This window comes from Ostrinia nubilalis, chromosome 15 (assembly GCF_963855985.1).
Source record: "Ostrinia nubilalis chromosome 15, ilOstNubi1.1, whole genome shotgun sequence".
NCBI lineage: Eukaryota > Metazoa > Arthropoda > Insecta > Lepidoptera > Crambidae > Ostrinia > Ostrinia nubilalis.
Window position 1 is genome coordinate 9,921,166 of NC_087102.1, and position 15,053 is coordinate 9,936,218.

General features: G+C 39.4%; 2 protein-coding genes across 3 annotated transcripts; both read right to left on the bottom strand.

Annotated features, from left to right (window-relative positions):
• Positions 1–2,260: 2,260 nt before the first annotated feature.
• Positions 2,261–4,540, bottom strand: LOC135078499 (MORN repeat-containing protein 4-like). The gene is made up of 4 exons (XM_063973041.1): positions 4,447–4,540; positions 3,931–4,113; positions 2,916–3,069; positions 2,261–2,611 (listed from the first exon to the last, which is right to left on the bottom strand). The coding sequence occupies exons 2-4, from the start codon at positions 4,094–4,096 to the stop codon at positions 2,341–2,343; spliced, it is 591 nt and encodes a 196-aa protein (XP_063829111.1). The 5' UTR covers positions 4,097–4,113; positions 4,447–4,540; the 3' UTR covers positions 2,261–2,340.
• A 445-nt stretch (positions 4,541–4,985) lies between these two features.
• Positions 4,986–14,687, bottom strand: LOC135078910 (dihydrolipoyllysine-residue acetyltransferase component of pyruvate dehydrogenase complex). Of its 2 annotated transcripts, XM_063973485.1 has the most exons (10): positions 14,440–14,686; positions 13,938–14,113; positions 13,201–13,383; positions 12,633–12,671; positions 11,191–11,364; positions 9,589–9,863; positions 9,042–9,136; positions 8,454–8,653; positions 7,041–7,143; positions 4,986–6,467 (listed from the first exon to the last, which is right to left on the bottom strand). In XM_063973485.1, exons 1-10 carry the CDS (start codon positions 14,556–14,558, stop codon positions 6,338–6,340), a joined length of 1,494 nt encoding a protein of 497 aa, XP_063829555.1. In that variant the 5' UTR covers positions 14,559–14,686; the 3' UTR covers positions 4,986–6,337. The 2 variants fall into 2 exon arrangements, with proteins under 2 accessions (XP_063829555.1, XP_063829554.1); XM_063973484.1 differs by lacking the exons at positions 4,986–6,467; positions 7,041–7,143; positions 12,633–12,671 and having other exon boundaries at positions 7,869–8,653; positions 14,440–14,687.
• Positions 14,688–15,053: the final 366 nt, after the last annotated feature.

The window sequence follows — 15,053 nt, forward strand, 5'->3', positions numbered from 1 at the left end:
GGATATGAGCAATTACATTATCGGATTGTGTTTGTTTAGAGATGAATTAATACTAACTTTAGGTTATACACATCACGTAACACAGTCATGATGATAAGGGGTTTATTTGGTTGTCTGTCTCTATTATAATTATTACTGCGGACGGAAACATACCAAATAATTTCTTGGAAGACTTTTTGAACCCACGACTTTTTGCTTTATTGGCCTACTGTCCTGACTCCTGCCATCTTACAATCCTACTAATCCTACTAATATTATAAATGCGAAAGTTTGTATGGATGTCTGGATGTCTGGATGTTAACATGTTTGTTACTCTTTCACGCAAAACCTACTGAACGGATTTTGATGAAACTTTGCAGTATTATCGTTTATAATCCAGAATAACATATAGGCTATAATTTATTACGATCTGTGACAAACTAAATTTCACGCGGGTGAAGCCGCGGGCAAAAGCTAGTAGGGACATAAGTATCGTTGGAAAATTTCCTATGTAGGTTTATCTATACGTAGTCCTTTCTCCATACTAGAGTTTTCCATTTACTAATTACGGTGATTAATTAAATATACTGTATATGTATAAGCCTATGTGTAGGTATGTGACTACAAAATAGAGCCTTCTACGTCCACATCTTGTGCCATTTTCCATTTCTGTGCGGTCGGTTATTTCAGGCATCTCATATTGCATGCGTAGAGAAGTAGGCTGCATAAACTTTATTCTGCTTACATTATTTTCCATTCCATTCCAATATGTCAGACTAACCATTTTTGTTGTAAATTCGCTTCTACTACAAATCCATAAGGTGCAATTTTGTGCCCAGAAAGACGCTGTATGTAGTTTCCGTTGCATCAGGGGATGAACATGGGGTGGTTATAGCCTTCTAAAAGTATTTTTTCCATTTATTGATGATTCGTCTAAGAACTGCTGCTCATTCCCGTAAATAAAAACAGCTTAGTGGAAATTAATAAAATTAAAAGAAAACGCAGTTTTCTTCTTTTTGAATCAATTGCTTGCTGTAAATAGAGAAATAGGTAAGGGTGACTCTACCTATTCATAACGAGATTGAATGAAATCAATTTCTCTGTTTGATGTTTGTTGCGCATGACTTGAAACAAAGTCCATCATATTATTACTAAACAATAATTTTAATAGGACTATAAAGACAGTGAACTGGATTGTTGGCCTTTATAAAACCATTGCCGCAAAGACCTACCGCAGCACACGCGTAATAGCGCACCACAATATTAATGACTCCAGCCTAAATCAATGTTCGTCAAGGCGATATTCTGCCTAATTACTAATTACGGCAAGCGGCGTTGCTTCACAAGATACACGGCACCGAGTCACGCAGTCAGCCGCTCCTACAACTAGCTTCTACCACCTTAATAAGACCTACCCCTCTCCTCGCGTGAATTCGAAAGTGACTAAGCTTAAAGTACTCCTCCTAAACTTATAGGTCTCGATACGCTGGACGCTCAAGTGCAACTTGTGGGCGTACATTCGAGGCCAAAACACAAAGCAAACATTTTATTTCTAATGTTTCGTGTCACAGTCACATGTAGGCGGCAGGCCGTCTGACTTCTGTTTTTGACCGTGCAAATTGCCATCATTCCTTATGTTGCCGTGCGAAAATTGTGGTGACCATATCAAGCGGTTATATGGCGTATTCTTGGCACAGTATGTTAATGAAACGACTACCTACTTAATCTTTGGGTCAATAAAATTAACAATGATAGTGTGTGATCAGAATGAGCATACTGTTAATTAATTATTCCTCACTCCGCCGAATTACTCGTGGAAAGTTTTACCAGATAAAGCGCAATAAAAATATCCTACTAATAAGTTTATAAATTGTTTCCGATTGTATGCGCTTGCTACACCGTAAGATAAGTGGGTTCAAATGGTGAAGTGTCGCATGGAGTGTGTATTTTAACTGGAGGAGCAAGTAACAGTACTTAGAGTGTAACCCATTACTGAATCCGGTAACATTTCCCTGTTCACACTCCGTCCTGTTTACTTTAATGATTGTAGCTTGCTCGCACTTTCCGCTAAATAAGTAAAGGGCCTGTGACGAAATTAACGTTTATACCGAAGTGTGAAACAAAAAGCACACCAACTGCTGGTCTTAACGCGATATCGTTAAGACATTATGTACTGTTTTAGGTGTGGTGGGATGAATAACTACGAATGACGTAAACGTATGTTTTGTAAGAACTAATTTATTTATGTAACTAATTTATAAAGAAATAAAGATAAGCATACCTAATGACTTTCAGAAGTAAGTAAGTAAGTATAAATAATAATACAACACTTCTTTCTCGTCTTTAACGTTTGAGTTAGACCTAAGATTTAACTTTGGATATAGATTTAATAGACTTCGACGGAGACGACTTGGAGTCTGGTGCACTGCTCTTCAGCCGACGTCTGGACTTCCCGGAATCTTTGGTCTTCTCCAGCATATCGTAGAAGTGGTTCACTGGTTCGAACCAGCCGTAGCCTTGCTCGGCTTTGCCCAACCAAATGTGATCGTTCGGGTCTGAGAGAGTTAAGAAACCAACAGGCGAATTTTCGCTGAAGTCACATCTTAGGATGCTGCCATCGGGGTAGTAGTACCTTAGGAGAAAACATTATTGTTATGAAGAAAGCAATCAAATAGCTGAAGTAATCTGAAAGTCCTGATGAACCATGCACGATCATTTCATTGATTAATAGTTCGAAAAATAAACTCTATGTTTAATTGGGCAGCTTGCTCCAAGCCATAAGTATTGGCTACACTCATAAAGTCAGATGGGTTAAAAATTCACAAATTCTATAAACTTCCTCTACGTAAGTAAGTATCTCATGCTAAACAGCTATACAATCTAAAAAGTATCTGGGGATAAGTACCTACTAGTAAGTTTGAACCAATAAAACCTGCCTTCCGCGTCCAGAGTAGCTCCAGTCCTTGAAGAACCCCTCGTAACGGGAGCCGTCTGTGAAGGCCACAGTCACCTCGTCGTTCCCGCCTAGCTTGTCCGCGTCCCACGTGCCCATGTAAGTGTCTCCTTCCACCGTGGTATACAGCCCTGGACCTATAGAGAGACAGGTTCGTTCGTTTCAGCCAAATAAGGTCCACCATTGGACAAAGGCCTCCCCCAAGGATTTATTTATTTATTTAAAGACTTTTTGCACACACATAAGAATGTAACGTACAAAAAGGCGAGCTTAAAGCCATAAGTCATTCTCTACCAGCTGACCTTGAGCAAAACAGAGATATTGAGTAGGCGGTGCTAAAAAGCTACAAAAAACACAATATAATACATAAAATATTATAATATATATTTATACAAAATATACACATAAATACACACATATAATTTATATAAAATGGATGACGAGAGGTAGGATAAGGATAAGGATTTCCACAACGACCGGTCTTGCGCTGCCCGCAGATGCTTTCCGCGAACTTCACCAGATCGTCAGTCCATCCTAGAGCCTGCCTACACTTCGTTGAAAGATAGGCTTACCCAAATAGCGTAAAAAATATTTATCAGCAACTGCTACGCTACTACAAGCTAGTAAAACAAAAAGCGATAGCGCTATTACAAACTTACAATGTTATTACCGAATGCAAGCAAGCAATAACCATTTGAACATATAGACCGTGACGTCTCCGTACGGGATGGATTGAACTACGTTACGCTCCAGTAACTATAGATAAAGACCAAAACATTCAATAAAGATTTGGAGGGCTTTTACAGCCGTAGTCACACGCTACTGGATGGATCACTAGCATTTTGGTAGCTTGTGGGAAGTTTTAGATAACAAACATGTTCTTTTCTTTGTGTTCAAATGGTTAATCGTAAAGCTTATCCTAATTTTGCTATGGACACTATAGACCTTAATTAAGTACTGACTGAGAAATAGACTGGTATATAGATAGGGCACGATACCATGCATTTTGGCGACTCTATCTTTCTTCTTAGCCTCGAAGAAGCCGTCATAAGTGTCGCCGGTGTCGTGCTGGAAGAATCCTTGGTCTTGCACCACGGGGATCTCTTTCACGGGCTTCTTGGCCTCAGTGTTCTCTGAGTCTACTTCTGTCGTGGTGTCAGTCATGTTCAAGCCAGTATTAGCTGATTGTAACAACACAAATGGCTTAAATAGCATCTTTCAGACTAAGCTTTCAGATGATGGACTGGTAAGTACTTTTGGTACAATATAAAAGAGGAAGAGAATTGTTATCTATCATGCTTTATAATGAGATCGCGAATTTTAATGATTTATCAGCCCTGTGTATGTTAAAGTGAGTAGTAGAGACGCACCAAGTAGTCCAAAGTAGTCTCTTAACCAAAATAAGTAATGAACTCCTACGACTCCTAGGTACATACTGAAAATCGACTCGATTTTGGGTAAGTAAATATTGGAAGATGACTACTCTCTACACTACATACGAGTAAGTAGCTTACCAACTTTTATGCTCGGTGTTAAAAGTATGCAAAATGTAATTTAATGTCTGTTGTCAGGTATTAATTTGATGTCAGCGACGTGTCCCGCGTGACAGTTTGCCCCTGACAAGACAGCTAGCGCCATTGCGCTAATTTAATTTCTCCATACAATCCGCATACCATCCGCATACATTTATCTTTGCTTCCACACGCATGGCCATGACCTAATAATAAGGTTGGGTCGTTAATTAATTATATACTTGTTTTATATTACGAGTATAGTCATTTTAACAAGCAGGCATACACTAAGCAGGTGAGAAAAGTGTCATTCAATTGGTTTCAGGGCATTGGTTGTACAAATAGTCCCAAAAATAACTTGCCTTATCACTACTTCGGAACAACGGTAACATTTAACATTTTTATTGCAGGAAATGAATACAACGTGTAATAAATGCGAGCTATCCACCTGCCGTTAAAGTCGATGAACTTGTTAATTAAATGCATGTAGACTTCTGTATTGTTCTTTCGGCGGTGACATCAATTTGAAATAAAACAACGTATTTATTTATAAATAAAATATATTCCACTAACGTTCATAAAATCATCTGGCAGCATCAAAACATTATAAATTATGGTGTTAACAAAAGACCTTATGGAATTATGACTCGTTTATAATTTCGTATTTACACGTCTATTTCAACTACCCAGTTAGTTGTGTCTCTCGATATATACCTATGAATTACTGTATAATAAAATAAATAGGTTTACTAATAAAAGTAGATCTATTCTCCAAAATAACTACATAATTAAAATTTGCGTAAAAATGCTCGAGTTCCCATGTTGAACTAGTTTATCTTTACCAAAAACTATGCAGCTGTGCGTCCCTTAGAAGAATAAGCAAAGCACACCGCGACACAAGTGGATTTCAATCCCAGGACAGGTATTTTGTATAAATTCATCTGATTACCTTCGACTTGGAACATCTGGGTACCGAATACATAATATTCATTGTACGGTCATTCCTTATTTCACTAAATAAATAATCACTTAATCGTCTTAACAGCCGCCTGCCCTTCAAGTGATGCAAAAGTTACACTAAGATTCGCTATACCTAACAAAATACATCACTCCTTAAAATAAGGAACTTTCATTCATTTAATTCTCAATTATTAACAAAATAATAAAGTGGAACGAATAATATTTACATCAATCGAAGGACAACACAGTGTAATGTAACATTAAATTACAATGTAACAAAATATTACACTCTGATTAAAATTACCTAATCGGATTAGCAGACATCTCTGGGAGATAAAAAATAGAAAAAATTAACACTTATAATTACACAGATAGCTTATTTGTAGTTATTTACAATAAAAATAATTGAAAAAATATTTAAAAAGTAAAACGAAATAAAATATTACATGATCGCCTTAAAAATACATAAAAAAAAGTTAATATTCTTATTCACTGATTGTTATCGATATAAAAATGTTACTTTTACACATTACGTTTAAAAAATGTTACAAAATTGATGTGACATAAAAATATTCGTGCTTTTTTACCAGAGATGTGAGCTACTCCACTCAGTAACCGGCTGGTGGCAGGGTTCTTCAGGATTAATTACCAAGATAATGATCAAATACAGGTTTTTTTGCCGAGTTTTTTTTGTGATGTCTTTTTTGCATCATTGTCGCCAAGTTGACATGTCAGAAATGTAAAAATGTGTCGCAACGTACAAAGGGTACAAACGACAGCACGCTAAACTCTGCGTCATTTTAAGTAGTTGTAATAAGCTGACTTTGCAACAAAACCGTACAGTTTGATGTGCTGTCGCCTGTACAAATATCAGTTTTTAAGATTATCTTGATAATTATGAAACTATACTATGCTTTGGAACCCTGGTGCGGACCTACAGGATGATGTTAGCGGGGTCCTCGAGGCAGTCCTTGAAGACCTTCATCCATTGCGCTCCCACCGCGCCGTCGATCACCCGGTGGTCGGCCGACGCGGTGAACGTCACGAACTTTGCGGTCCGGAATCTGGAGAATAATAAATGAATACATAAATATCCTTGGGCATTTTACACTGCGCTTCTAGTCCCAAACTAAGCAAAGCTTGTACTATGGGTACTAGACAACGGATATAAACATACTTAAATGCTTTTTTTTGTAAATACATACTTATTATACATAGAAAATACCCAGTCCAATACAAACAAATATGTTCATGCACACAAATGTTTGTACTGTGCGGGGATCGAACCCGCTACCTCCGGAATAGTAGTCCGTTTCGAACCACTACACTGACTACACCAAACGGCCGACTAACAAGAAACATCATCATCATCATTACAATCATCATCGTCGTCGTATTCTTCATCATAAGGTCATTGTAGATCACTATTACAAGAGCACGATTTTATCAGAGGCAAGTGAAAGATTTAGCCTACACGGTGAGCGTAGGCAGGCCTGAATCTTCACATATTTCAAGTAATAATTTCGGATAGAATTGAATGTCTGTTTTTTAAAAAGGAATACTTATACTTATGAAACTTCGCAGGGGATAGTAACCGGATATGGCAAACAGTTTTGCCTAATTTTAGTTTGACTTACCCTTGGGGTTCGTTTTTGTCAGGAATGACGAGCTCCTGTAGGCCGCCGCAGGCCAATATTAACGACTGGGGCGGGTTGATGATCGCGTTGAACATGGTGATTCCTGGAATAAAATGATCCGTAAGTTTCCAGTTGGTCGAGTAACTGACATTTGTTTTACTTAGCGAAAACGGCATTTGAAAGACTTAAACGGTTTATTTATTTGGTATCAAAAATAAAATGGATATTTATTTTGTGAACTGAAGAAAGGCACTAATTTGTAGGTGAGGAGAAAAGGTAATTCGTTCTTGAGGCCAAGGGGCTCCGAAATAGCGCAAAGAGGCACCAAAACATATGATATATCAAGATCAATTATTAGAGTTGGTAACGGAGTAACCTTTTCTCCGTGACAGCCTTGGAGATGTCGATGATCGCGCGACTCAACGTTGAACACTAATGTAACATCCCAACACTCACCATACATCCCCAGGTTGGAGACAGTGACGGTGCCGCCCTGGTACTCCTGCGGCGCTAGTCTGCCCTCCTTAGCCTTCTGGGCCAGCTCCTTGACGGCCTTGGAGATGATGATCGCGCGACTCTGCGTTGAACACTAATGTAACATCCCAACACTCACCATACATCCCCAGGTTGGAGACAGTGACGGTGCCGCCCTGGTACTCCTGCGGCGCTAGTCTGCCCTCCTTAGCCTTCTGGGCCAGCTCCTTGACGGCCTTGGAGATGTCGATGATCCCGCGACTCCGCGTTGAACACTAATGTAACATCCCAACACTCACCATACATCCCCAGGTTGGAGACAGTGACGGTGCCGCCCTGGTACTCTTGCGGCGCTAGTCTGCCCTCCTTAGCCTTCTGGGCCAGCTCCTTGACGGCCTTGGAGATGTCGATGATCCCGCGACTCCGCGTTGAACACTAATGTAACATCCCAACACTCACCATACATCCCCAGGTTGGAGACAGTGACGGTGCCGCCCTGGTACTCCTGCGGCGCTAGTCTGCCCTCCTTAGCCTTCTGGGCCAGCTCCTTGACGGCCTTGGAGATGTCGATGATCCCGCGACTCCGCGTTGAACACTAATGTAACATCCCAACACTCACCATACATCCCCAGGTTGGAGACAGTGACGGTGCCGCCCTGGTACTCCTGCGGCGCTAGTCTGCCCTCCTTAGCCTTCTGGGCCAGCTCCTTGACGGCCTTGGAGATGTCGATGATCCCGCGACTCCGCGTTGAACACTAATGTAACATCCCAACACTCACCATACATCCCCAGGTTGGAGACAGTGACGGTGCCGCCCTGGTACTCCTGCGGCGCTAGTCTGCCCTCCTTAGCCTTCTGGGCCAGCTCCTTGACGGCCTTGGAGATGTCGATGATCCCGCGACTCCGCGTTGAACACTAATGTAACATCCCAACACTCACCATACATCCCCAGGTTGGAGACAGTGACGGTGCCGCCCTGGTACTCCTGCGGCGCTAGTCTGCCCTCCTTAGCCTTCTGGGCCAGCTCCTTGACGGCCTTGGAGATGTCGATGATTCCGCGCGAATCCGCGTTGAATACGATGGGCGTGATCAAGCCGGTAGGCGTGGCTACTGCTACGCTCACGTCTACGTTTGAGAATCTGGAAATATATTTTATTTATTGGTACACAGACAGTGTGTGGGTTAAAGTCACAATATTAATATGGGAAACAAACTCTTTGATCAAAGGCACAAAGGCAGGCAAGTTTATATACAGAAAATAGTGCTTCATACTAAATACTTCAGATACTTTTGTAGTTGTAATAGAAGATAATTTGCAACAAAAATGGGTTCTGAAATACTGTCGTCTGAACAAAGAGAGAGCCATTATGCTCTGTAACATATAAATTCCTTTATTTTGTTCTCAATGTCACCTAATGGTAAGTGATGACGAAGTCGATAAAAAAACTAAACAAAAACCCTATTTTAAACATCATAAAGACACGAGAGTCACATTCAAATGGCACAAAAAGAATATAAAATACTGACTGTCTAATGTAAGATTCCATCCAGTGAGAGTTGACAGTGGGTATCCGCTTGCAAGCCGCTGCTACGGCCTTCACAATGAAGTCGTTGACGGACACCTGAAAAATAATTAGATCATACATTATATCGTTGGAAAAATTAATTAACAATGTTTCCAAGACTTGCTTATGTCCAATCTCTACAAGTGACCATAATCAAATTCCAACTGCTATTACTGCTGACGCCATTTTTCGTCACAAATGTTTTGACATTAAAGCTGAGTTTCATCAACTTACTGTAACCGTAACTACATAACCATAACCGGTGTTTTTTATATGGAGTTTGACAGTTTTTTGACGTTTATTAAAGTAAAAGTAAGATGGTGCAACTCAGCCTAACTTCCCTTGGGTCAATAATATTACACATAAGTGAAGAAAATACATGTGAATATTACATGCTGAATAAAGTAATTCTATTCTATTCTAAAACCCTGTTATTTCTGCTACATTCCAAATGTAAGTGTGCCCTTTTTCAAATGCAAATAAATAATCATTTATCATCACCAACTTACCTTGACATCGACCTTCTCAGCGGCCAGCCGTTCGTTGACCGCCTTCCTCATAGCTAGCGTCTTCTCCACATTAACCGTGGCGCACAGCTGGTAATGCGGGATGGTCTGCTTGGCGGCAGACAGGCGTTTAGCGATGGTCTCCCTCATGCCAGACAGGGGTAGGTCCACGAATGTGGCGCCGGGAGCGGGCGCCGGTGGCGGTGGGAGCGACGGCGCCGCAGCCGCTCCTGCGAGGTCGCCACTCTTCAGAGAGCCGTACAAGCCTGAGCCTTGCCCTGTCGATGTCATGGAATTTTGTAGGCTACAATTTTGAGTCTAATATGTGTGGGGGTTGATTGATTGCATTGTTACGAGTCTGCTTAGTCTTGAAAGGTATATTTAAGGTCTAAGCTAAAATTTACGCGGGTGCATAAAGCCGGGCGGGTGGAAAAGCGTCACACGCATACGCTGCTCATACTATATATTTTTCGTTATTGATAGTGGAAGATTGTTTTGTGATGAACCCACTCATAACACAATCATATAAGCTTACTTAGCTAGAGAAATATCATTTAAATAAAAAAATGTATTTGAATTTGTAAACTCATCATATCATTCTGTTCTGGTTTGATCATTTTTTTATTTATTTTAGTTACAAAACTGGTATCACATTCTTAGCTCTCTTTTAGCTTCTTTATTTTGCGTGATCACATTCATGATAAAACAATACAAGATAACATTTTCGGCTAGTGCTAGACATGTGATTCATGAATGTCTTGAATGATAAGATCTAAATGTAAACTTAATGTAATTCATAAGAATTCGAATGATAAGATATTTCTAAACATTAAGCGACATCATTTAATTCGTACTTGCAAAAGGTCAAACATGTATCCCATTGGAAATCAATTTTACTAGAGACGAAACAAACAATCACTTAGATAAATAGAGACAAAATGCTTAGGTGAATGTCGATTAGAAGAGAGAAGCAGGGCGAAACTGCGCCAATATCAACTATTAGGATTACTTAGAATCTTCGCTCCACTGCAGTAGACAAGAGATATGTGAATTACTCGTAGTTCAGCGAAGTTCAGTTCTCAACCAATAATGGCCAATCTCAACCTACAAACTGTAGTTTCTAGTTTTTAAGAAAAAAATGTCGTCAATAGTCAGGCAGTTTTTTTTGTTTTGTGGTTGTATCATGCGATCAGTCATTAACAACTATAAGCAGATGAGGTGAATTCTTTTCATCATTTAGTGCAATTCTTCCAGCGGAGACAGGCCTTTCTTTTTCATAATTTCGGGTTTGTTTTCAGACTAATTGTCGAAATAAAATATACCGCCACTTCTTAAGCCGACGTATGGTGTCTGGGATGGGACCACAGTTACTATAGTCTGGTCTGTGAGCACGTAGAATTTTGTCCAATGACCCCAAGCTACCCATCCTTATCCCTCGCGCGTAATTATATTGCTGTCGCGACTGTGCGACGGGCGCCCGCAGTGAGGGTGCGAGCGCGACAGCAACATAATTACGGGCGAGCGATAAGGATGGGTAGCTTGGGGTCATTGGACAAAATTCTACGTGCTTACAGACCGGGCTTTAAGATAAATTGTTCCACTCACCACCAAGTCGGATGTTCTTGATCTCAGCCAGCCGTCTAGCCATGGGGCTGGCGTAGATCCTGCTGGACGGGTCGTGAGCTGGCGCAGCGGGGGCGGCGGGGGCCGCGGGCGCGGGGGCAACGGGCGCGGCAGGGGCAGCCGGGGCCGCTGCAGCCGGCGCGGGAGCGGCTACGGCTGAAGGTACACAAAGTTTTATAACCTCAGTTTGTTTAGGCAGGCAGCTACTATCCGTTCGCTTTAAGTTTACCGCTGGCGATATTATTATGACGTCACTCGAAGGAAAGCGTCTATAACTTTATCAAACTATATTTAAAATATTTTTTATTTATTATTATTGATAAAAAATGTGTATTTGCGTAAAATAAGTTAATTGCGTTTTATCAGTAACTAATTGCGTTTAATCGCGGTTGGGGAAGGGGACGCACATTCCACGGACCGGCAAACTTAGCGCGAACGGGTAGTATAATTAAAACATATTACCTATGTCACTTTACACATCACAGACTATTATAGCAGACAGCTTATACATAATTATTATTGAAGTAACGATTTTCAGCAATTCAATAAGCCGGGTCACATACCGGACGATCTACCGCGATCTGAATCAGATCATCTGATTGCGTGCGTCTCACGTCCATTAGCGTATCTAGGGTTATTTTCCAGGGAGGCTGAAAACTCACATGAAGGAGCGCGTGGGTTGGGATTGGTATGTAAATGATAATAAATTAGTAATTCTATGATTTTCTGGTGTGTAGGGCACGCAGCCTCCCCGCTATACAGGGTGTTAGGTAAATGGGTATATGAGCTGACACTAGCCCATGTTAACATGGGCATATAAATGGTATGGTGAAGTCAGAAATTTGATATCATCATTTTAATTTTCATATAAAATAAATTTTATAAAATCCGATTTGTATGAAAATTAAAATAATTAAAATGAAGATATCAATTTTCTGACTTCACCATACCATTTATATGGCCATGTCAACATGGGCTAGTGTCGGCTCATATACCCATTTACCTAACACCCTGTATACGCGCATGGTCACGCACGTCCATATTGGATCGTGCACCCATAATCCTCGCACGATCGGAGGGCAGTGAAACGTCCGGTATGGAGCTACTGTATCTAATAAAAAAGCATGTGTAGAACACACAAATAATATGAGACAGCGACAGAAATATCGGCCGGTATTGATTGATTGATAGATTGTGGCAAGTGTTGTGTTATCATTGTGTCTGCATCAAAAAAGCGACAAGAACTGAGAGTATCGCACTGCTAGTCTAATATGAAAGTGCATCTAAGTATTGTAGCAAGCTGAATGCATTCACATTTTATGTCAATTTACTGCTAATTTACACTTGCCTGTTGTACTTTTTTTTAAATACCATGCTTTTACACAGTTAACAGTAAATACAAAATAAAAAAGTTTAATATAAACCTTTTTTGGCTGGAGTAGGCTTTGATGGAGCTCCTGAACCTGAATAAAAGGGAAGGTTATTCATGCAGATGATTATTATGTAAATGATATTAATAGTTACCAAATTCAATTGGGTTTTCTTAATTACCTAATGGAATTCATGCCTTTTTTTTGTATAAAACTTTAATGTATTAATTAAAATGAAAAAAAAAAAAACTGGGATACAAAAACATCACTTGGATCACACATCATTAATATGAATTAGAAAATTTATATAAAGGCAAAAATGAAATCTGTAATGTAAATATCCCTGTAATGTAACAATGTGCAATGTAAACTTTATGTAACCATTATTTGTTATAAATTAATATCTGATGGAATTGAAATGGACCCAGGGATTTCATTTTATTCAACATTCTCAGTTAATAAACCCAAGTCACACAACTACAAAATGTGCTCAAAATAGGTACAAATGAATGGACCCAGGGATTTCATTTCATTCAACATTCTCAGTTAATAAACCCAAGTCACACAACCACAAAATGATGTGTTCAAAATAGGTACAAATCAAGTACCATCATCATCATACCATCATCCTTGAAGTCAGCGAAAGCAGCGACATCAGCCTGGTTCTCCACAATGATGCAGAGCAACTGGCCCACTGGGACTCCCTTGGTGCCAGCAGGGATCAGAATCTTGGCCAGAAAACCTTCTTCAGGAGTTTCAAAGCCCATGGTGGCCTTGTCGGTTTCAATCTCACAAAGTAGATCACCTAAAACATAAGCATGTAGATCCTGTAGATGTAGGTAGAATTTAAATTCATTTAGAACATGATAAGAGTATTTATTTACCAAAAGAAGGAGACTAGGAAAGTTTGCTCCTAATTATTAAGAAACTTCTAAATAAAAAAAAAACATTTTCTACATCACTGGTTCTTTGAAGGATATCAAGCAGTCTAGCCCTGCATTTAGTATCCAATAACATTTACATAATCATCATAAATATCACTATCACTATCATGATTGATACATCAGTGCTGAATGTGACTTTATCAGATGACCTTCATTTACACATAAGGATATATATTTTTCACAAAAGCAAATCTTTGGGCAGAAGTAAAACATGTGAATTAGAATAAATGCTAATTGTTTCTCATCTAATATTTGCACTTATAAATAGCAAGTTTATCACACATTTATCTTTTTGAGACAGACAGCACAATACTTTTGATTAGATAAATAACATAACAATAATCCTGTTACAAGGCACTATGTGTGCTTGCTTTTGCCTTGTGGTAGGGCAAATTAAATCATAATCTGTGCATACCTTCACTGAGTTTGTCACCCTCCTTCTTTTCCCAGCTGACAATGGAACCATTCTCCATGGTGGGTGAAAGGGCAGGCAGGTTGACTTTTGTGTGTGACGGCAAGCTCGAGTACTGTCTTAGCTGCAGCGTCCATTGCTGGTCTATGACTTTGTTTGACTGTGATGGAGTCAATAACCTGAATGTAACAGACAAGTATAAGACTACAAGCATTTATATTGTTAGTACGTTATAAGAATCTATTTCTGTTCTAGTTGTTTGTTTAGGTATAGTAATCTCATTTGATGATATGTTCACGTGGAATTGCCGGCATTCTTGCTTCCGCTAAATGTCAATTACAAGGTGAAGAACATTGACGTTTTGGTTATGCAACTGACACCGCAAACTTGGTACGGGAAAAATATCTAGTTTAACCTGTGTTTCAATAATGATGACTTACCCACGTAGTAAATATTTATAAATAGTGTTTTGGATGACTGTAACCAGTATCTAAAGGGCACTTACTTGTTAGAATGTTTCCTTCTGGCTAACTCTGTACTCATACATCTCGTCACATTGGATCGTACAGCCTTTTTTAAGCCACTGCTCAGCGCCTGGTTTCGTAAAACAATCGTTCGCAACATTTTTCTGTTTAGAATTGCACTAAATCTAAGCCGTCCAGGTGATCAGGACGGTTTATTATCCGTGAGATCGACCTTCTCCAACTTGTAGGTCGTTGAATAAAATCAAAATCGTCAACGAAACGTCGAAAATGACATCAAATGTCAATCATTGATTTTTTTTACGGATTTTACGGTAGGGTCGTAACAAAAATAAAAATCGGTTTTGTGACTAATTCATAGAACATTTTTTTACTGTAAGTTCATCAATGATTCTTCACTGATGGATGAAATACATAATTAATTTCACATTAAACATACAAATATAATGGAAATTCAATCTAATCCAAAAATTTTTCGTTAAAAAATCTCTACACATAATCGAAAGAAAAAAATTGTTGGCCCAAGTTTTGAGGCCTGCGGATTTTTGAAAAAATATTTCGTTGATGTTTGTTTAACGTTATTTTAACGTCACATGAAAACTATCAGAACCTAACAGTGGGTCTAGACAAAGTGCAA

Bases quoted from the DNA above. Each gene is read 5' to 3' on its own strand.
- LOC135078499 (XM_063973041.1), bottom strand. From the start codon at position 4,096: ATGACTGACACCACGACAGAAGTAGACTCAGAGAACACTGAGGCCAAG. The intron at 3,070-3,930 runs GTATCGTGCCCT...GTCTCTCTATAG, and splicing joins TAGAGTCGCCAAAATGCATG to GTCCAGGGCTGTATACCACG. The intron at 2,612-2,915 runs GCAGGTTTTATT...TTTTCTCCTAAG, and splicing joins AGCTACTCTGGACGCGGAAG to GTACTACTACCCCGATGGCA.
- LOC135078910 (XM_063973485.1), bottom strand. From the start codon at position 14,558: ATGTTGCGAACGATTGTTTTACGAAACCAGGCGCTGAGCAGTGGCTTA. The intron at 9,137-9,588 runs GTAAGTTGGTGA...ATTATTTTTCAG, and splicing joins CTGAGAAGGTCGATGTCAAG to GTGTCCGTCAACGACTTCAT. The intron at 7,144-8,453 runs GTGAGTGTTGGG...ATTTTATTCCAG, and splicing joins CTCCAACCTGGGGATGTATG to GAATCACCATGTTCAACGCG.